General features: G+C 41.5%; 1 protein-coding gene across 2 annotated transcripts in view; it reads right to left on the minus strand.

The window, feature by feature from the left end:
• Positions 1-19,635, minus strand: part of nkd2b (NKD inhibitor of WNT signaling pathway 2b) — a 24,838-nt gene extending 5,203 nt beyond the window's left edge. For both annotated transcript variants that reach the window (XM_005738498.1, XM_013912218.1), the window contains exons 1-3: positions 19,374-19,635; positions 19,219-19,245; positions 19,009-19,100 (exon numbers count right to left, since the gene is read on the minus strand). In XM_005738498.1, the coding sequence (XP_005738555.1) occupies positions 19,009-19,100; positions 19,219-19,245; positions 19,374-19,398 (144 nt within the window). In that variant the 5' untranslated portion in view covers positions 19,399-19,635. The remainder of the gene's footprint in view (positions 1-19,008; positions 19,101-19,218; positions 19,246-19,373) is intronic.
• Between the last annotated feature and the right edge of the window lie 3,093 nt (positions 19,636-22,728).

Raw genomic sequence — 22,728 nt, forward strand, 5'->3', positions numbered from 1 at the left:
CACACACACACACACACACACACACACACACACACACACACACACACACACACACACACACACAGAGCTAATCTTTAATTGCAATTGGATTGTGGAAACAATGAAAATTAAGTGCAGCACAGGCCCTAAACCACAAGTATTTAAACAACAAATGATTCATCTTATTTACGTCATTCTCAGTACTCTAAGCTGCTCCACACACACTTTGAAATAAAATCACACCAGATTGAATCAAGGAGGCCCACTGAAATGAGGCAAATAAAAAACAGATAGATGCTAGAAAACAAAAGAACTCCATGTACCTTCAGCTCAACTGAGGCTCGAGCGGGAGTCTGAACATCTGCATGCGTTTAGGTGAACGAGCCCCCCCACCCTTTCCTCTCCCTTCCCCTTCCCCTTTCTGAGAGTAATCACAGCACCAGGGCCTGTGGTTCTATTTAACAATCTCCAAGCCTATGATTATTCCTCACTTCAGAGCATGATACCTCCAGCCTGTAATCTGGTGCTGACCTTCACCGCTAAAGGGGGAGCCCATTGAGTCTCAGGGTCAAGGCTTGGATACCCCTTGCAAATTGGCCACAGGAGACACTGAGAAAAAACAGCAAAAAGAATAGGAGTCGAGCCTCGGGGTGGGGGAAGAAAGGGAGGCAGGAGGTGAGGAGAAAGAAAGAAAGAAAGAAAGAAAGACAGAAAGAAAGACAGAAAGAAAGAAAGAAAGAAAGAAAGAAAGAAAGAAAGAAAGAAAGAAAGAAAGAAAGAAAGAAAGAAAGAAAGAAAGAAAGAAAGAGGAAAGCGGGCGCAAAGGAGAAGAGAGGAGGAAGGTGAACAAGAGAGACAAAGATAAGAGAAGCGAGAAAGCAGATAAGCGTCGAGGTAAAGGAGGAAGCAGTTTGGGAGATAGTGCCTATCTGTTGCTTACTCCAGTCTCTGGGAGCTCTGGGGGAGGGACGGAGGTGGGTTTTTAGAGGCTCTGGAAGGCTTCTTTGAGAGGTGGAGACAACTGATACCAATCCCTGGGCACCAAACAAGAAGGGCTCTTTAATCATCAAAAGCGCACACTGGAAACAAAGCGTATATGTATCCATAGACAAAAAACAAAGCAGTTTCCATCTTTTGTGGTTTCTGCAGCCAAGTTGTTGTTTCCTCTCTGCACTGGATGCTTTTATCTCTCCTCTCTGTGCTCAGTCCCATAATGAAGGCCAGTATGTAAGGAAGAGGGAGTTCACACAGAGACACTGTTCTGCAGCTCAGGGGAAAATCAAAGACAACCACCGATTCCTCCCATCCTCATCCCCATGAGGGTGCGAAGCAAGGTATGAGCACCTCCAAATGATTCAGCCTTAAATCCAATGAAACTAAATTAATCAACCAGCTGGTCTTTAATTAAAAATCACATATTGGGACGCATCTCGCTGAGTGCAAAATGAGGGAACCAGCGGGGCTTGTGTTGAGCACATGGCTCCCCCGACTACCACCACCACCATGTTCATTACATCTATGGGGGAAGCTAATGAGAGAGCAGGCTGGGGCCGACCGCAGTCTGCAGTTTAACGTCCAAACACATGGCATCTCTATCCCCATCGCCCACAGTGTCGGGCTCGAATCTGCCCACCACATGTGTAATTAACTGCTTTCTGGCATCTAGCAGCTCTCATTCTTTCACTATCAGATCACAAACTGCTCTGCAGCCTGCGGAAATCTGTTAGCATTTTGGAGCAAAGTGTTCCTCATTTTTCTACCAGTGGTGTACACCTGAAATTCTTGAAGTGTGTCACATTGGGTATGGAGGAAAAAAAATAATAAAAAAAGCCAACACTGCATGTGCAGAACAGGCACTTCAACAGGAATGACAGGGAAATGATAAGGTATCAGATCTCAGTTTTCTTTAAAAAATGCATTGGAAAAAAAGCAGCGACAGTGTTCCATGTAAACAGATTCTGTCTCCCAGACACCTTGACATAAGAGACAGAAAGAAAGGTGTGTGATGTTTGTTCCTGTTTAATGCAGCAGTTCTGCCAAGCTTCCCTAAAGCCTCAGCCTACTGCCAGACTTTTATGTGGGATAGGGTAACCAGGGGATGCTTTCATAGCTCCCTACCAGGTGACATCAGACATCCCCCAGCAGCCCCTCTCTCTCACTCCCTCTCTCTCTCTTGCAGCCTGCCTACCACCCATCCTCCCACTGGAAAACAGTGCACATCTTTGTTCTCACATCACTCCCTCTAGCTCACCCCCTAAATATAAGTGCACACACTTCTTTTAGTCAATTCTTTAAACCATATGATGCACAACTGCTTTTGAAAACTGTGTCTTAAAAAACACGAGGCTAACATGATTTTTTTTTTACTCAGTTCCTCTCTCCTCTGGTTATTCTACATGGAAACTCGATCTGATGTCTGCATGTGTATCCAAGTATAAACATATGGAAAAATACAAAACAGGATACAGTCTGTTTCCTCGTGTATTTTTGAAGTTGTGTGGTTTTCTGAAATCCTCCAGATTGCTTTTTTTTTTTTTTTAATATGAAAATATAATTGGAATAAAAGTTCTCTATGACATTCACAGTTTGTGGAAACACAAAGTCACCTCGAACTGACACAGAAAGGCTTCATAGCCATCAGCCAGCCAACATTCCTGTTATTAATTGGAGATGACTGCTGGGTTCTCTGCTAATGAAAATGTGGACCGAGTAGAATCAACATAAAGACGGGAGCACCAGCTTGTAAACAAAGTGGATTTTCTTATGCATACCGGAGGATGAAACTAGAGGAGTGTGGGGCCATTGAGAAATAAAAGCCCTCCATTCCTGAAGAAACCAACCTGGCCTTGACTCAAAACCAGATGTGAGCGGTTTTACTGAAGAGAGGCAGAGTAAAAAGGGGGGGGGGGGGGTTCCTACAATAACGGGAGTTAAAAGACAAAAGATCAGTTGCACAACTCCCTGCCTCGCAGGACAGTAAAAGAAAAATAAGTGTGTTACTTTTTTGATGGCTGGAACAAAAGGGTCATTTTCTTTTTTGTTTATCTGACCTCTGGTTTTAATCAAAGTCAGTGACATTATGCTGCTCACAGTCAACAGAAGCATTTTACCACAGTTAGCATTGTTTATACTAATTTCAGCCTGCACGATAATTATCTTCAGGACCGCAGTATTTTTGCGTGCTATCATAAACGAGCCAAAAACAACTGTTTGTTCTAAGTTTGAAATGAAAACACCATCTCATCAAGTTTCAGTTACCAGACGGCTAAAATTTGCCTTTGTCTATTAATTATCTATCAGCGTGCCCTGACACGTCTTTCTCTGGATGGAAATGAGATCAGAGCAGAATGCCATCCTGTCATCTGGACTAGCCCGGGCACAGATATGGCAGCTTCATGGTAGCGGGATGCTCTCCGAGGTCAAACAGGAGGCAGAACCTCTCCCTTGGCACAACATGAATCGCTGGGGCGAAGCCTCGTCTGTCCTACTATAACAACAGCTGTGGTGAGAGATGAGCATGCTTGCATGTCTATGTAACAGCAACATGTAAACCACTGAAAGTCACCCACTCCCCTTCAATCAGGATATACTATCTCTTAAACTCTCCCCTCCTCACCCCACCGCTGATCTTTCTCTCGCTTTGATTGTGACCTGGTGGATGGCATAAACAAAGATTAGCATCATTGGCTGGCCACCCTGCATCTGTCACCAGCGCTGTAATCAGCTTGCTTTCATTAAAGTGAGCTTTGATAGAAGACTGATGTAATGGAGTGCCCTTCTCTCAGCTGTCACACAGGCAGCTACTGTAGGGACTTGGAAACCATGTGCTTCATACCAGTGACTCGATCAGTCTTACAGATCTGGGTTAGGCGAATGTACTAAATAGTATTCATAGTAGATCACGACACTGTTCATGTAATTGATCAGAGAAAACATAATGTGGCGCACACATTCTCACTGCAACCTCAGAGCAGAACTCTGCATTACAACACCGACAGACTCTGCATTGCCATCTTCTTCTTTTAACAGCCACAAGTAATGCTGCTTCATAGTTTTGTGAGTAAAGACTTAAATATTTTGTGTCTAAAGTCTGGGCCAAGGGTAAAGTCTTTACCCCCGTTTGGACTGTTAAATAATTAGGAGACTCATTCATTTAAACCAATCAGAACATTAAGTTTGTACCATAATGCTTTCCCAAAGATTTAAGGAGTCTTCAGGAATAGTTCTACAGCTTCTTGAAGGACATTTAATCCTCATCATTGGATGTTGGCTGTCTTTTCTTCTGTCCTCAGTCAAAATGATCCCACACTGTTTCAGAAATGTTGAGGTGCAGGCTTTGGGGAGGCCAATCCATGACTGATAGTGTTATATTGTGTGTTTTTTATCCAGGTATGCTCTTACTGGACTGGCAACATATTTGACATAATCATCTTGAAAAATGAAGCTGTTTCCCAATCAAATGTTTTTTAGATGTTACTGTATGGTGAATCAAAATCTGATGATACTTTTATATATTCATAAGTTACACTTTAACACCACTCATCGAAATACAGTCAAAAACCATGCCAGAGCCTCCACTGTGTTTTACAGATGGCTGTAGACACTCACTGTTGTATGACTGACTGAACCACAAATTTTACATTTGGAGTCATCTCTCCATAACACCCATTGTTCTTGTGCGATTCGGCATATCTTAGCCTCTCCTCCCCGTTTCCCCTTCTTAAGGGGCTTCTTGACACCCACCCTTCTACTGAGACCATTTCTGATGAGGCTTCAGTGAGCAGTAGGTGGATAAACTGAAGGGCATCTCACAGGTCCCATGCCAGGTATTTTTTTTTTCAATTGTTAAAGGACATGACTTTCAAACATTGTTAATCTACTACAGTTAGCTTTTGGGTCTTATACTTGTTTGTCCTCTACCTTTCCAAGTTCCTAAAACATTTTGAAGACACGCTACACACTATGCAGAGGTATGCCAAGTTTTCAGCTAATAGTTCATGCAAATCACCTTATGTCTGTGTCTGCCTATCTTATGTCTTCCGAGCTTTTTTATTTTGGGCTTTTTTCTTTTGTAGATTCAATTAAGGAATTCAGAATAAATTTTATGTTTCTAGAACATGCTGCTAGTAGGCAAGTCCCTAAAAATTCAATTTAAAACTGGTTCTTTGCTAAGCCTATGTGTAGTTGGTTCATCCCTTGAGTTAGGTGCCTTTTTCATAAAAACAAATTCATAAATATTTCTCTCAAAATACTCAGGTACAAGGACTAGACCAAAAAGAAGTAAAAACACAAAAACAAAAACAGACAATTTAAAGCCAGAAAAATTTTGAAAGATCTTCAGAAAGAATGCAGAACTATTGCTCAAGACAACTTTAAAAATGACAAGAAAGTCCAGTGCCTTAAAAGCAAAGTGGAAAGAAATAAGGGGTGGCTCAAGACTTTTGCACATTGCTGTAATTAAGACTTTTGTTGTTTGTTGAGGACAGATATTCAAACCAGCTTCGCCTACTGTGTTAAACATATGAAATCCAGGGCTGGAGCACTCTTCATGACCAATTAATCGTGCTTCTTGTTAAAAATTTTCCCTGACCTTGAGATGATCCAGTTCTCATATTAAAGTGGGGAGATTTTTAATAAAACAATCAAAAAAATCATTCATCTTTTACTTTGCAGCACCAGATATTAAGAACACACATAAACTAGACAGAGAACACACAGCAAGCAATATTTTGAGCATATACGCACAGCCTGACAAACAAGAAAACAAGAAGGAAGCGAGTTCACAAGGCACCGGCATATCAAAGTCAGCGTAGGACTCAAACAGGATGTTCCTGTGTTTCTGGCCTCCATGTGAAATTCTGTAAGCTCCTGCACAGGGCCCTGGCTCTTAAGCTCGGCCAATGGGGAGCTCGTCCAGGCCGATAAAGCTGAGAGGATTTGTTCCACATTCCACAGGCCCTTTAAAAAAACACAGAGGATCTCAGAATGCCAGGTTGTGGGTGAGGCAACTGGGACGCCAATACCATTATGGTCCAAAGGTAGCTACTCCATGCAAGTGTCCAGCTGAGCTTGAAACCAGCTGCAATGATCTCATGTAGCCAGGGGTTTAGTACATCAGCAATTCAGACTGGTTGTCTGTCAGTTACAGTGAACAAGTGAGCATGTCTCCGTCTTGTCTGCTTCTAGTGGGCAATAAAAACACCTCAACACAATCACTCTCATCTGTAAGAGTGCTTTTTGTGTACTCTACACCGTGTCAGGTTTCCAGCTGTCTGTCTAGCAGTGAGATGTCAGTTGTAATAGCTCTCACCTGTGAGATAACCACCGACACACTGTTTTCGCTGCTCATTTTGCTAAGCTGCAAGAGATTTGAGTCATAGCATTGAAAACCAGACCCAGCAGTGCATAGGGGCGAGGCTCTGCGGCTGGAGGCTGGTGGAGCTACAGGCGTTACAATGCTCCTGTGGGTGACTGAGAAATGTAAACAAATCATGTTGGGTAAGGACAGCTGCACACCAGTGGGTAAGAGCAGCAACACTGCTTTACATGTAGCATGTCTCTCAACCTGTTTCGTCTGACGCACTCCCTCATCTGTATCAGTCAAGCTCAAGTGCATCTTCATCACCACCCGACAGCTCTCAAAAATGATCTCATGGAATACAAAATAAGTGTTACGTGGATACTCTTATAGAATGTAGTGTTTATAGGTATTTGAACAATGTATTTAATCCAACAGTTTTAATCACGTATTTTAACTATTTATTAATTAGTAATGCTCAGTGCTTTTACCGTTTAGACCATCGCCTTTTTATGTTTAACGTTTGACTGCTATTGCAACGGTTTTTCTGTTCGTTCATCTCTACTTTTATTCAGCCGTGCATTTGTCTGTCAGCTATTTATCACTGATTATCTACAGATTGGTTACAGAGACTGTAATAGGAAGATGGCCATAGATGGGACTCCGGTAGCATGTTGGTTTAGTCCACGAATTGCAAAAAACTGTTATGCAAGGAGAAAATTAGTTATACAAAACTAGCCTACATTGAATCAGCTCTGGGTTAGGTCGCTAGATCAGAAATTTGCTGGACACAGGAATGAAGACTTCTAACACTTACCATAATATGGTCCAGTATGGAATATATTATGGACCATGGTGTTCCATAGACTGCATGGTATGTACTTAGCACTATGTAATATACAAATAAAACACTACAATTTCAATGACAGAAACTGCAGCACAAATGTGATTAACTGAATTAAAAATGCTTCAAAAGGGACCAACACCACAAACACAGTCAAGAGGTCCAGTTTACTAAGTTGAATTAGGAGGGGAAGGTCTAGCAGACATATAGTAGCCTAACTGGTACCCGCTTGACACTCAAAGTCACTTAAAAGTGGGCAATAAAAAAACCTCGGGCACCTGTAGTTTTTGGCATCACACCATTCGAGTTCTGTGCAGATTTGCTGACTATTTTTCAGTCAATCTCAAATACAGCAGCCAGTGACAAAAGATGTTGTGGCTCTCCTGCTGTTATTATAAAAGCTTGTGGTGTGGTAGATGAGCCGTCTGCTGGTTTCCTGTATAGGTCTTCCAACCAAACAGAAGCTGGTTAAAGGTCAAAACCAAAAATTTCCAGTCCAGCAGTTACTTATTCCGATGTCTTTCAATGTAACTTACAAAGAAAAGTACAGATGGATATGAGTAACTACAAAAAGAAGAGCTTATGGAGTCGTGACCAGTCGATTCTTAACACATCATTTTGGAAGGCGTATTAGGCAAACAGAGACGAAGGTCTGTTGTAGTGTATTATCAGTGCATTAAAACTCCAGGGAGATTCCGGCTTGCAGGTAAGAGACAGACAGAATCCTGAGCAAAACGCAACAAATGAGGGAAGAAGAAGGCGGAGCCTCTAAAAACCCATCTGCTATAATCTAACCTAACTACTCTACAGACACGTTTGCCAAACCTCAGGTTCTAGGCGACACCACTTATTTGCATAATTGGTACTGTGCTCTTTACTGTGAGATATTTAAGGCTTGAGGCCCTCCTGTTCTCTGCAAAAACGTCCTGGCTTTGCAGACTGTGGTACACTTTTTGACACTAAATACAGTATCTTAATCTGACATGCTGAAAAAAGTAGCAGCAGCTTATTCATAGTGGATGCACCCCTTTTATCTCCTTTCTCTCTTTGCTGTTGTGTAACTCCCCCTGACTGTCCTGTACCGCTGTCTCCTCCAGCCAGCAGCGATTGCCAGTCTCAAAGACCACAAGAATTCTTGACACTGCAAGAACAGGCTTAAATCCAAGCTGTGAAGTTCCTCACAGGCCTGGAACTGGACAGGGGGTCATCCCAGGGTCAAAACCAAATGTTTTCCTGAGGATTCCTAAAAATACACTCCTGCTGGGCACAGGAAGCAGAGGAGACTCCATGATCTTGAGATGATGTGAAGGAAGCCCGGCTATGTGAAATGGACAATTGCCAGTAAGTCACTGGCTGTGATGCTATGGCACGTGAGACGCAACCTCTTTTGAAAAAGAAGTAGAAAGTTGCAAGCTGAAGAGGAACAGATGAGATACTGAAAAGAGAAAGTAGCACATGGGCTAATTAGTGATGCACCAAAATCATGCAAAGCTCATTTATATTGCTGTTGAATTATTCTCAAAGAAAATAATTGGTCAAAAAAAGTAAAAAGGATATGAGGGTATGCATGTGATGAATTGCTCTTGAAATCATAGCTACAAGACAAGAATATTAAAGCCTCGTGGTGCAAACCATGAATTATAATTTTTACTTGCAACACATCACAGAAATATGCCAAGTGCAGATTCTTAGACCACCATCAGCGAGACTTAACATCTGCACGTCTTCTTTTTGGACTCAGGCTGCCATGTGTGCACTTTAGTGACCTGACAGACTAGCTGTGTTTCTGAAACACTGTTCCCCAGTGTGAAATTCTGAAACGTAATTCATCCATGGCGCAAGCAGAGATCAAAAAGCTATGGTGCAGAGGGCAGCTTAGCTCAGCTCCACCTCCATCTCCAGCTTAGCTTTTTTGCTGCAGAGTGCACGAAAACTGGTGCTTTCATGGCCGTAATATTGGAAGGTCTACAGGGCCACGGAGGAGCCTGCACTTAGCTTAGTGTTAGCTTCCTTGTGTATTCTTATCTTATCTCCGATATAAAGCTACAAGCCCGATGGAGTCTTGCTCTCTATCATGCAGCAAGTCCGAAGGCAGTCCACTTGAAGCACTAAGTGTGACACTTAAAAGTCTGATAAAAGTTCTTTAAAGGGGATTTATGCTTCAAAAAGCAGAAGGGTGCTGATGTGCAATAACACCTTAAAAGCTATGAGATAATGAGGCGCTACCAGGATAGAGCAGCTCTAAAAGCCTTGCAAGCATGTGACAGTGGGGGTAAAAGTTCAGGTGTTCTGATACACTGGCATTTTTTGAAATGATAGGATCAGTTGGGCCCCTATCAGCATGAAGAATTAAGTGCTGGTTATAAAGAAAGATCCTGCGGAGCAACTGCACGTGATATTTCTGATGTTTTCATGCATTTCCAAGTCTCCTGTTGAGATTCTTTTGCAACATAACTCACTATTTTTGGGCTTTTTTGAGGAACACATTTTCTCATCACATTCTGCTACACTTGTAAGCTCTTCTGTAAAACTGTAAGACACAAAAGGCAATGAGCGGCAATATCGTGAAATGATATCAAGATTTAAGAAAGTGTGTTTTCTTTTAGATCTGCCTCCTGTGAGCAGATTGTGTCTCTGAAAAGCTCTCAGTGAGGAGGGGCAGGCGTCTCATGGAGAACTGCTGTTTATTTGAAATGAACCTTTAGGTAAACATGTTACATGGCACACAGGGCTCAGGTCAGCTTTTGAAGTGGACGGGCTCAGGAAAAAATGGGTGGGGGAAGAAAAGAAGGCTGCCTTCAGAGGAAATAAGAACAGAGGCCTCTTTCAGCAGCATTTCATCCTCTCCCGCCTGTTCTGTCACATATAGGAGCACAAAAGGTGTGTGGGTATATAACCAATGCATATTGTGAGAACTGCTGAGCTCTCATTTCTTCTGAACACATGAGCAGAATCATCCTGCAGTTTTTTGTTTTCATGTTTTGTTTTGTTTTTTTTCCCCCAAAATTAAATCACCACCAATGACAAAAATAACCACTTCCTTTAAATGGGGACTCACTGAGGGTTTTGATGACGGGAGCAGGTTTGGGTAACAAAAGCACGTTTGCAGCCATCCCCCATCGGAGAGGAATGCGTTGTGCAAAAGGAGGGCCAGGCCTGTGCTGTCTGCAGAGCCTGGATCCAAGCTTTGAAGCTGCTAGTGTGTTTCAACAGCTAACCACTTTCAGATGGGGCTGTGGCATTTTATGAGCTGAGTAATAGCGATACCTACACATGTGCAGGGTTGGGGTCCCTAAGAGGGGAAGGCTCAGCTCAGAGAGAGAGGAAGACTCCTTGGGGGTCTGGGTTAGGCTGTGTTTGAAAAAAAAAAAGAATAAGGATTTGGTAATTCCTATGTACAAATTGAAGACAGGAAGGTGGATAGTTATCTGTTAATCAGTGAGAACAGTTCTGCTATAAATTCCACCTTCTTCAAGTTACCTTGAAATTTGAATGAACGTGAAACAAAATCGTGGTACTACCCAACGTAGCATGTGTAACACTGAGCATGATGCATTACTACAGTGCTTGATCTATGCATAAAGAATAAGCTCACCAGCATACTCTTGGTCTTTTTTGTTTTTTTTGGATGGTTACAGGAAGCCAGGGTATGTGGCATGTGTGGTGTTTCACTCTGAAGCCTCAAACCCAGCAGGGTGTCAGGTTCATGAATGCGGTGCAAGGATGAAGTTTCGACACATTAAGCTGCGACCCTGAAGGATGTTTACACAAGAGCAACACAGAAATTGAAGGTAACAAGAGACAAAAGGAGGCGTACACTGCATCGCATCATGAAAGGTGTTAATCAGCCCAAAACTATTCAGCTATACTTTGTATAAATGCCCCCCCCCCCTTTTTTTATGCATTGATTTTCCCACAACTCTGTATCTTGTGATGCCCATCTTAGTTCCCTCTATGATTATCTAACATAAAAGTCATCTCTACATTTGATATGTATGTATTAGGACAATTTTCGACTGGCTGAATTTAATACATAACACACTTCTTTCCTAAAGAGTAATCTCCTGTCTTCTTTAAGCAAACAACCAAAACCTCAGACTTCCTTTGTGTCTTAAAACCTCAAACAAAACTAAATGTTGAAGAGTAGCAGATCTGGAGTGTCCTTTGTTAAGTTAAACACATATTCAGGAGCTTCTCACATCCTCCCCAAACGTATCTTGTGCACTATATTTAGCTAAATATGTAATTATAACAATGCAATCAATTAACAATGACAGAATACAATAACACTATGGGCAACCATAACTGAAAAAATATAATATTCCCCTGGTTGCTTTAAGGCTTGCGAAATGAAGTCCACTTGGAAAAGAACAGGGGTTTATGTGGAAACATACCTTACACACTAAAATGTAATAACCTTTGAGTCTCCCGGTGTTTTACTTGGCTTGGAGAGCACTAGATCAAACACACACTTGGATCCAGCAGCCTTTGCCAAAAATGTCAGCGCTAAGCACTGGATTCCAGCTTCAGGTATTTTCTTTCCCCTGGCAGGGATCGGGGGTAAAGACACCCACCAGCATTAACCCTCACCAGGGCTGCCCCAAACAGACACCAGCACACTACCCATGATGTAGTGGAGGCGAGGTCTCCCTGCTGTCATCGGTGACCATGCATTTCTAGCTCATTGAGTGTGAAGGAAAAACCTGTGCTTCTTTCAGAAAGGTGAGATATTACTGTAATCCATTTGTGTAAATCTCTCATTAATATAATGAAGAGAAAGCACTGGTGTGGCTGAGATTTCACTAACCACAACAGTGCTTCTGTCCAAAAGTGTGAAGATAAACAGTCCAATAATGAAGAAAACGAAATGATTGTAACTTCTTTTGTCTTATTTTTGATGCCATCAAATATAACCAGTGGGTAAAGCAGTGTGTGAAGCCTGCTTACAACTATTTATTATGTACTTATGGAAGCTGATTTAGGTATTTTGATTACACTATTTGAAAGGTATGCTCTTACTCATTCAGTGTGACTGTTTCTTAGCAACAAGATTGGAAAAAAGAACATATACAATAGCTGAATAGCTTAATTATCACAACATGGTGACTTACCAGACAAACATGAGTATTTCATGTGAATATTATTTAATTATTTATGTTGAACTAGATTCAAGTTGTTAGGTTAAGAAAAATCGCAAATATTTGTGGATCGCTTTTTTTTTTTTTGCCTTTTTCCGGTCTTCTTCACGCCCAACTGATCGCAGATCCTTGTGCCTGATTCTGCTGGAGGTATCTTCCTGCTAAAAGGGAGTTTTTTCTTCCCACTGTTGTCAAGTGCTTGTTCACAAGGGGTCATCTAATTGTTGGGGTTTTCTCTGTATTATTGTTAGGTCTCTACCTTACAAAATGAAGCACCTTTAGCCGACTGTTTTTTGACAGTCTTAGACAGCTTAACACATAGTGAGAGGCTTCTATTCTATGTTCACATTAGTGTAACAACAACTTAAGTGAGGTTATATTCACTTCACCTGCCTCTCCTCAGCAGACAAGGGAAGTTTGTTTTGCCAGCACACAGACAAAGCAGAGTGGAAAAGACTTGACTCAGCTTGGTTTTCTGGATTGACTGTTAGATGGCAGTACCCAGTACCAGGTACCTTTTTAGTAGCTACTTGTCCAGGGTTCCAACTGAGCCGAGTCGAGCTGAATATGCAACATCAACAGACTGCACGCCACTGTGTGACTCACTGGATGAGTCATAAGAGTGACTCCTTCACAAGAATCAAACCTGTCATTTTTGAAACCCGACGACGAGGGAAACGGCTGCACACAAACCAGCACTGTGGTCCAGCAACAAGGTGCAGACATTTAGCATTGGTTTAGCAGCATGTATGCTTGATATCGTCCATTGTTGTGTCGTGCTTGTGTCGCATAAAAAGTATGTCAAGGGACTTTTGGGCTGTGTGTGTGGGCTATAATGACCTCACCCACATTGAAGTGGTACTCAGTTCTAATGGAAACCGAATAGAGCTGAGTTGAATAGCTGTTTGTGGAAAAGAGGCAAAAGGAAACCATGTTCCCTGAGTTCCCTGAGTAAACTCCTGTAATTAGCACAGTTGACCTAAGCAGTAGACCCAGCCATCCATCCATGCTCAACATGGATGATGATATTTGTATGTTTTAACTTCACTCTTCTCCACAGCCAGCTGAGGGTCTAACAACAGTACAAGCAAGAGTAGCCCACAGACCGGTCGTACCACATGTCTTTGACACTGCCCCCATCTGACAGCAGACGCTCTCTGCGGGCAGAAAGGCAGACTATAGCTGCTCACAGATTTCCAAACCACAACCACCACCAAACCACGATTTTCCCCATCATACCGTGTTGTGGTGTGGGAGGTCACAGCAGGGTCTATAGGATGATTTTGTTGTCTTGCAGGGGATTTATAATTCCATGTTAAATGTACTCCGTAGGTACGTCGTAACCTTTGATTCCTCCTATGCGTTTCCAGCTACTTCTGGCTCGCTAAAGAAGCCATACACAAAGAAGTGGTTAGGCTCTATCCATGAACTTGCTGCAGCAATGCAATAAAACAGGCATTGAGCTATATTGCCAGTGATGGATGAATGACTGTACCTTGCAAGGAGCAAAACAAATCCTGCTTTTCCTTGCGACTTTACTACTGGAAAGCAGTCAACTTGGAGTGATGTCACCCGACTTCCAAAGTAAAGGGAACGCAGCATAAGTGCTGGCAACATCGGCCGCTTGGTGTGGCTACCTCGTAGGCTCTACACAGATTCACCATAGAAGTATAACTCAGGTGTTAAACCCTAATGTTGTAATCTACACCATAACCTTGCGTGCACTTCCCTCGAAATTTATCCACATGTCACACTGACAGCCTGCACAGGTGTAAATACTGGTAATGACATTGGCCACTTGCATAGTCGATATATATTCAACAGAGAAGTATACATGAAGCAGCAGGGAGGGATTCAGGCTACTTATTTTTATTTTTTTTTCTGTTTTAAGACTTTACGTTAAGCAGGCTGAATGCTGAATATAAATTTATTGTTCGAACAAGATTGGTCATGGATGTGCAGTAGATAAAGAGCTTGAATTCTAATAATGCAGAACCTGTATTAATACATAGTTAAATGTGGCTTGGAGACTTAAGTGTTTTGAATGGTCAGCAAGACTAGAAAAGCTCTTTATAAATGTTAGTCAGGTCCATAGAGAGACGAGAGTTTGATTTATCGTCGCAATAAAATCTACACAAATATTCCTTCAAGATTAAGGAGTTTTTTGTGACTCCAAATCTGTTTAGTAAAATGCGTTTTTAAAACAACCGACAGGAAGGATCTATAGGGGCCCATAGCTCATTTTTAGTCCCAGTATCCCCTAATAAGATTAATTTGGCTCTGGTTTGTGCTGACAGCGTGTAAATCAGTATGTAGCGTGTGTTTCTTTTTTCTTTTGATGGCAATAAAGAGTTATTTTCATGAGCATTGGCCACAAGAGAATTACAGTAAAAGAGAGCAAACAAGTACTTCAGACAAGTATCGTCAGAATAATAAACATTCAATTTGCTAACAGTGTTGTAATGTCTTTCTCCATTAGACTCAGGCCGCGCATGCCACTCTGTAGCCTTTTATTCACTCACAAATATACAGACACACAGGCAAAGCCACGCGGGGGTGCACACCTTTGCACTCAGATATGAAAGAAAGTCTAAAACAAGCACGTCGCACTTGTGAGAAGGGTCAGAGCCAAGCAGGTGATGATGTTTACACTGACAGAGGAGTGAATGTTCTGAGCAAATGGCAATCAGTGTAGGAAAAACCAAGAGAGTAGCTTGATTTACACGTTGAACACTTTTACAAGTTAATGTGGGAAGCAAGCTAAGATAAGATCAATGGTCCACTTCTGTCTCCCTAAAGAAAGCAGTGAAGAAGGCAGATGAGGCTCTCAATTACCCCCCTTCCCCCACTACCTTTAAAACAATCAAATATCTCCCTTAAGAAAAAACAACACCCGTAAACTCTATTCCTCCTCCTTGTACTCTTTTCCTCTTCCCTCCCTGCCCCCCTTCCCACCACAGCCCCTCTCCCTGCTCCAGGATTTTTGCTGTACAAACCAGGAACAGATGTCTGCTGAGGCCGTGCTGAAAGACCCCGCTGTTCTGGATGCCAGCCACATGCTTTTCATTCAGAGATGAAGGCTCACAGCTCGCCTTCTTGTGAAGCCAATTTTTTTAAAAAAGAAAAAGAAAAAGAAAGAAAAAAAAGACGGGGTGGAAAAAAACAAACTAACTGCCTTCAAGTCTCTTCAAAAGCACAAATACAAGCACACCTTTTTTGTCTCCTCTCCACCATGTATTGTTCCCTGCTTGTGCCTCATTCTAGGATGTTTTCCTCTTCATTCGTGGACTTAGATGACGGAAAAGCAAAAGATAAAAAAGTCATGAGATGCTGCTGACAAAAATATTTCTTGAAAGAAGTCGAGGACTTCAGGAGCTGCACACACAAACGTATCCAGTATACTCACAGCCGAAGCAAAAGTGATCGCCCTTTTAAAAACTTGCCCCCGTGTGCTGAAAAATAAACTGTTATTTAGTGTCATAGTCTTAAGATTACACAGATATCCCGGCCTCGGATCCAAATCAAATACTGCTAACTCAAAATTAACGTGGCGACTAGAAGATATACCCAAATGCCCAGCGGCAAAACTGCCCAAAGAAAACATCCATTTTGAGCAGGATCACCAAATGAGTATGTTATATAAGGGGAAAGTCTTATTCACGAATTCCAAATTGAATGTTAAAAAAACATTAGCTTACAATTAGTTTAGTGAGCTGCTTGGGAACTACGCTCTTAAACCTAATTTATTGTTGAGGGGTGAGCTCTATGTAACTCTTTGTAAGTCAAAATAAATTTGTGTCTTGGAGCTTTTGGCACATCGTTACATCCAGCTAATTCCTGACTGAGTCTTTTTCTTTTTTTTAACTTCAAGTGTGATATTATTAACCTTTCAAAGTGGCATAATAAAGCTCTTTGTTGTGGAGTTTAAGATGTTGACACACTCCTTCTTTGGAGGCCGCAGCCATGGGAAGTTTTGAGACAAAAGGTGGTGCTGAAAAGCTGAATTAGCCTGTCAATATTTGGGCAATCAAACATGAGTGTTTGAAGCTCCAACGTGAAGCACAGTGTGTGTGTGAGAGAGAAACTGTGGATGTGTTGGTGTTCCTGGAAGCTTCACAGAGCTTGGAGGTAGCTTACATATTTAACAAGCGCAGATTAGGGTAATTTATTATGTAGTGGGGTGGGTAACTTTTCCACTAGGTTGATCTCACATGTAATGATTAAACATCACACGAGGTGCTTCAAAAGAGAAAACTCATCGTGAACACCTGCACAGAAGTGTCAGTATCTTGACTGTAGGATGAGCAAAGTCATTGCGCTGAATCGCTCTCTCTTTGTCCCCTAATGCCGCACTTCAAGGAGACTATAGGATTACACTGAAGAAACGGTACAGCTGCAATCATGAATCATGGTTTGCAGTGATATCAATATTTAAACAGGTCTTTAAATCCTTTGATCCTTTATCTCTTCCTGGAGCACAGCGATGCATTCGCACTTTGCCGGAGTTAAAAAAAACAAAACAAAACAAAAATCCTGCTTTATTGAAGAAATTCAGACTTACACAGACTGACGATGGGAACATGCATGTTATGGGGTTTTTGGTTTGGTTTTTTTTTTCTTTCTGGTAGCACACTATCCCCCAGCCCATCCCCCAGGACGGGGAAAAGGGGAGGTGGGATAGAGGAGTGAGGGTTCGGAGCCTTCGCTGATATCAGAGCCCTTTTATAACTCCCAGTTCTGTGCTTTGAAGTCGCAGCCAGACAACTCAGGAATTCTACTCCCCCGTTTGACAATGAGGAGGGGGATGGTCAGAGCTCTGCCGTGTGTTTAGCAAATCTTCTCCTATATGAAATCATAAGGAATTTTGAACTGTCTCTGCAGCTCATCAGCCAGAACCGTGTGACGAAACCTCTATCTGGCATGAGGGTCATGTGCAAAAACACTGAGCTGAGGGGGAAAAAACGGGTCTGCGATGAATCTAAAAAAAACTCCCAACAACTTCTAAACACATTAAATCATTATTGCTGTTTTTCTGTTTGCTCGGACCTGTTTAATCCAAACTCCAGACATCTAAGAAGCCATAATCCAATAATTACAACTGGAAATGTGACAGAGTAATCCGATCCCAGCGAAGAATTAATTAGCAGAATGTGGGATCAAACAGGGAAATGGTGTGAGCGTCTGATAGCAGAGATAAATTTTATCGTTGAGGAAGCTCTGTCTTGTAGGTGGGGAAATTATAAAGCATTAAAAGGGTCTCCAGGGACATTTCATATCTTTACAGGAAAGTTGGTTTAGGCCCATTTTTTAGTAGCATGAATGGAGCTTCCACTTAATATGAGCAAGCAGTTGCATGCTCTATCTGGAATACAATACTGAGGTGAAACTCAATATATGATCTAGTATAATTTTCATACCTGACTGTGGTTTATTTAGTAGTTTATATTCTGTATTCTGAAGTTCACTTTGTTTTTTTAGATTTATAAGCATACATGTTTATTTAGTTTTACAATTACATCTACAACATACAGAAAAATATAAACTATCCAGTACTAATAAGTAACAAAAAATTCTACTATGCAAATTGATTCTTTTAGTCACTTTCTGACATAAAATAACCACTACCAGATTACATTTTACCACAAAGACCCATCGAGACCATTATATGCAATGACTGTGCTTGAATCTATCCACCTTCTCAGTCCACATGGAGGTAGTTTCAAAGAAAGCATGAAAAGCAAAGGGTTTGCTAGTTACATGCTAACAGCCATCCAGTTTTGTGGTGTGATTGAGCCAGTAATACAACCAACTAATAGCACAAATAAATCAGGGGTATGACTTTGATAGAAGTGAGGGAGGGAGCCACCTACTAATAAGTGCCAAGCTTATGCCTTTGGTGGTTTTCCTTCAGGGGAGTGGGAACTCAGCCTCCTCTGAAGCCGAGTAAAGTTCTCTTTAATTTGCCTTGAGTGGGTGGTTTATAGCCCTGATATAATCCATAACTCTTCCACTATTACAGCCACCTACCTCACAGATTGTCTGTGCCGCTGTGTGAACTTCTTGCAGTTTCTGTCTGAGAGCCTGAGACTCATAGTACCCCTCAAAAAGGTACGCTAATTGAAGTGATGTAATGTTATGCCACAGAGGGCTGCCCACTGGGAGCCGCGCTAGAATAGGAGGCACTGAAGAAAAAGACACAACCCGAGTCACAATGCCAGCAGCCACAAGAGCAAACTTTATATCCCTCAGTCTGAGAAATGACTGACTACCTTTCCAACCAGCCCGTGTGTGTGTGTGTGTGTGTTTGGGTCTGAGTTGCTTTGCCAAGCCGCTTCACTCATGGCTGTCATAACCCATCCAGCAATGTTGGCAGGGGAATAACCGCTGTTGTGCCAGAGCCAGACATGACAGAAAGAACAACAACCTACAACTCTGCGAAGACATCAGCATGTCTTCACACATGCCTGTGAATACAGTTTGCCTCCACTTAAGTCAAGAAGTTCTTAGATCAGCTTTCAGGGGAAAAAGAAATGTAACAGCTCTGAAGTGCCTCACAGACTCATCCCATCAGCAAATTCAAGCACACACAAAAGCACCTGGCATGCTTTCGCCCCTCCACAATAATGCATTTTGTGTAAACTGTCAAACATATATAATGTGCACGCAATCCACATCCTAAAATTTGAATCAATAGAAGATCAGCTTAGTTTTGAAGAAAGTAAGAAAATAATTAATAAGTGTAGTATTACCTGCATGTTCTTCAGCTTTTGATCCGCCGCACTGTACCTCTCACATTCCTCCATCCCTCTCCGGAGGAAGGCGTTCACCACAAAACTGTCTCCTGAGACGCGGAGAATACACAGCGATTAGCAGGTACAAATCTCAGGCTAGTCCTGCGGTTTATTAGACCGTTACCATTTACAAACCATTACGCAAAAATGATGTGCGTTTATCCTCACCTTCAGGGTTCTCTCTGCGCTTGCACGCTACGGATCACGACGCACGAGGATGTAAAAGAGACACTAGTTAGATTTTTTTAGGCTACAATATTCAAATTGTGTCATTTCACTTTATTTTTTATTTATTTATTTATATATGTGTTTTGCTGTCTTACCGTGTTTTGACTGAAGTTTGCCCATTCTTTAAATCCCTCTTCCCTGGATCAGTAAATGTACTCCGAAATCCGCCACTTCTTACTCTACATGATCACATTGTTTTTAGTTTAGAAAGAAGAAAAGTCCAACTTCATCCAAAGGTGCGCACATATATCGCGCTATCATTGAAGCGTCGCTTGTCAGCGATGAGATGATCTGATAAAAATCGCTAAAATGATCTGTAAGCGGCTCAGGGTGCGCTCGCAGTCTGGCTTCCAGCTTTACTCCCGTTCAACTGATGTGAAACTGCTTGAACGCAACAGAAACGGCAGAGCGGGGCGTCAAGCTTGCAGAAGAAGAGAGGGACACTTCTGGTGCAGGCTTTTACAAAATAAAACACACCATTGGTGCAAGTTGAACTCGGTTTGAAATAGATTTGATCTACCATGTATACACGTATGCGTGATAAGGTTTTTAAAATGGAAATGTTGCCTACTCTGATATTAGATAGGCTGGTGGTATTTCTTTTAATTGATTGGTGTTAGTTTATTGATTTTTGTTGCTATAACTGGTTATCATTTATAATGATTATTATTTACAAGAGTTGAGTATTCTTATTTCTTATAGGCATAATAAAATGAAATTATCTCCAATACCCACCACCATTATCCTGGTCAAGTCACCCCCCAACCCGCTCCCTAATTCAGACAAAACAGCTCTACAGATCACACCAAATCTCAGCGTGTGTCCAAACGTTTTGTTTTTGTTTTTTAATTTAAGACAGTATGCTATGATGTTGCTTTTTTTTTTATTGGAAATGCTATTTATTCCACCACTGAATACAAAAAACTTGTGAGTTATTTCAAAATGTCATCTTGATAATGGAAAGTTTAAAGTTGCTTTCGAAGAAACACGTTCCATACACTTTGTATTTTGTACAATTTCTCCTTTCGATAGTTTTTCATTTTTCGTATGTTCTCTTAGTACAGCTGTAACACACCTCTACCTCTACTTTGAAAAGTCAATTCCTTTTCCGGTTGCAGGTTATGTCTCTCTTGACTGTTAAACAATTATTGGCAGTTCATGAGCAGTTGAAAGCTGAACCATGTCCTCTGTTGGTGTCATCTTCCTTTTGACTCCATTCATGTTTTATCCCTAATTCATTTCTTGTAGGTTCATATTTATGGCAAATACTTTTCATTATTCTGTCATTTGTAGTTCTGTTTACACCAGAGGTCAGTTAATAACTGAATAAAAAAAGTGAATTATCTCCAAATAGCCTTGTGGTTATAAAACCTTGAAGAAAATTGTTGTAGCACAATTATTGCTGGACTATTTTACTACTTGCAGATGCTCTGGATTAGTGTCGTGAATGATTGAGGATCAGTGTTAGGTGGCGTATATAGTTTGTTTGGTTTGTGGGAATACGGATAGGCTTCCTATTGTCGTTTCCAGTATTTGTTTTTCATATATGCACAGTAGATGCCAAAGATAACTATTGTTTATTGAAGACAGCCAGGAAGAACATGTTGTACTTCAGCCCAGCAGACTTCAAAAGCTCCTCAGCACTTTTATAGTTTGTTTCCTTTGGCACAGTGTTAAAAGAGCCCAATCGCAGGACACATTCCACGCGCTATATAAATATTAATTTACTACAGCAATGTCTCGCTCAGTGTGAAGCTAATGTTTCTGTTTTGTAAATGTTCCTCGGTCGTACAAATCCTTTAAGAAATCAAGAAAGGTGTTACTTTGATCTTTTGCGTGGAAACCTAGACACAAACTGTTGTCTGCTGTCTCCTCCACGTGCTGCTGTCACATCACAGTCTTGCACTTAAACCTTGTTGTTGGAGAGCTGCGTGGATGAGCATGTATTCTCAGAGCCACTGAAACATGTTATTCTTTCTGAGGGTGGTACTGTATGATAGCGTCCCACTTTTACTGCCATACCTTTAATGTGCAGCAGTATAGCTCTTTCTGTCAGTGTGACTGCTATATGACTCCTCAAAGACGCAGAAATCTTAGATCACTGTCTGCGGTTGACAGGACGAGTCGACATTTGCATAGCTCATTGATGGCAGCTTCCTTTGATCCTACTTGCTGCGCCTAATTATCACAATTTCTTCATGCAGCCCGGCTCCCAGGATTCAGTCTCTTTACAAGGTATCTCTCCTTCATCCTCGTTCTCCTACGCCTTCTAACATCCTGCTTAAATGGATGACAAACGTATGGGGTACAGAAATCTCAACAGACTCGAGAAACAACAACTGTTCATAATTTCTGACAGGACAGTCTTGACTGGGAACAGATACAGAGAGAGAGAGACAGAAAGAGCGCGCTGCAGTTTTCTTATGAGGGAAATGTTCATTTGGATAAAAGCACTAGTTTATGATCAAAGGCTGCCATGTAGAAGAATTGAAAAGCCAACACTGCTTCGGCTTTATGGGCTCTCAGTATGCATTTGTGCAATGGATGTGGATTACCACGCTGGCAAAGGCAAAAAGTATTTCTAAACTAACAACTGAGTATCACACTTTTAGACCAGCAATGTAAATCATAACCTCTTAAAAACTCAGAGGAGATGAGTGATAATTTCCATAGTTCGTGTGCAGCTTGGCTCACTTTCCTCTTACCGCGCATATAAGTAAGAGTGTAAGTTAACCCCCACCCCTCTATTTGAATCACCATTGGCACATAAAGGTATATTCCATTGCTTTCAGCAATGTACCTGAACAACGGTTGAGAGGATAAACATCAGACTGTTTGTTTTGTTTGGAGTTTTCTGACATTTTAAGTCTGCTTGAAACAGTGATAAAATCCCCATAACAATAAGGCTTTTGACTTTTCTTCCTTCTCTGGCTTGATTGCCTTTTAACAGCTGCCTGCTTTTGGAGAGACTACAGTGAAAAGAAAAAGGCCTGCAGACAGAGCAATTATGGTTTTATTTACCGTGCCCGTTCTTACAGCTCTCCCTTTCTCTACTACCCCCTTTTTCTCTCACCTTTGTAATCACTGATCAGATTAGAGACAAGTTGAGCTCCCTCGTGTGATTCATCTTACTCAAAAATTCACTGACAAATAGATATAATGGGAGCCAAACAATTAGGTATAAAAGATAACATGGCACTAAAGGGGCAATTCACACAAATGCAGTCTTTATGCATGAGGGGAAATCCATTCTGGGTTGGTCTTAATTATAGCATAAATCTTCGTTTTTTCCCCATCTTAATTATAGACCTTTGACAGCATAATCAAATCCACCAATAAAATACTTACAAGCTTAATAAAACACGCAGTAAAGGTCACTGTAAAGGTGACAGTGTTATGATTGAGCAGGTCTGGAGCGTGCAAATGAAGACAAATCCAACATTTGCTTTC

The sequence above is a fragment of the Pundamilia nyererei genome, unplaced genomic scaffold (assembly GCF_000239375.1).
Source record: "Pundamilia nyererei isolate P.nyererei 1_Seehausen unplaced genomic scaffold, PunNye1.0 scaffold00084, whole genome shotgun sequence".
Taxonomy (NCBI): domain Eukaryota; kingdom Metazoa; phylum Chordata; class Actinopteri; order Cichliformes; family Cichlidae; genus Pundamilia; species Pundamilia nyererei.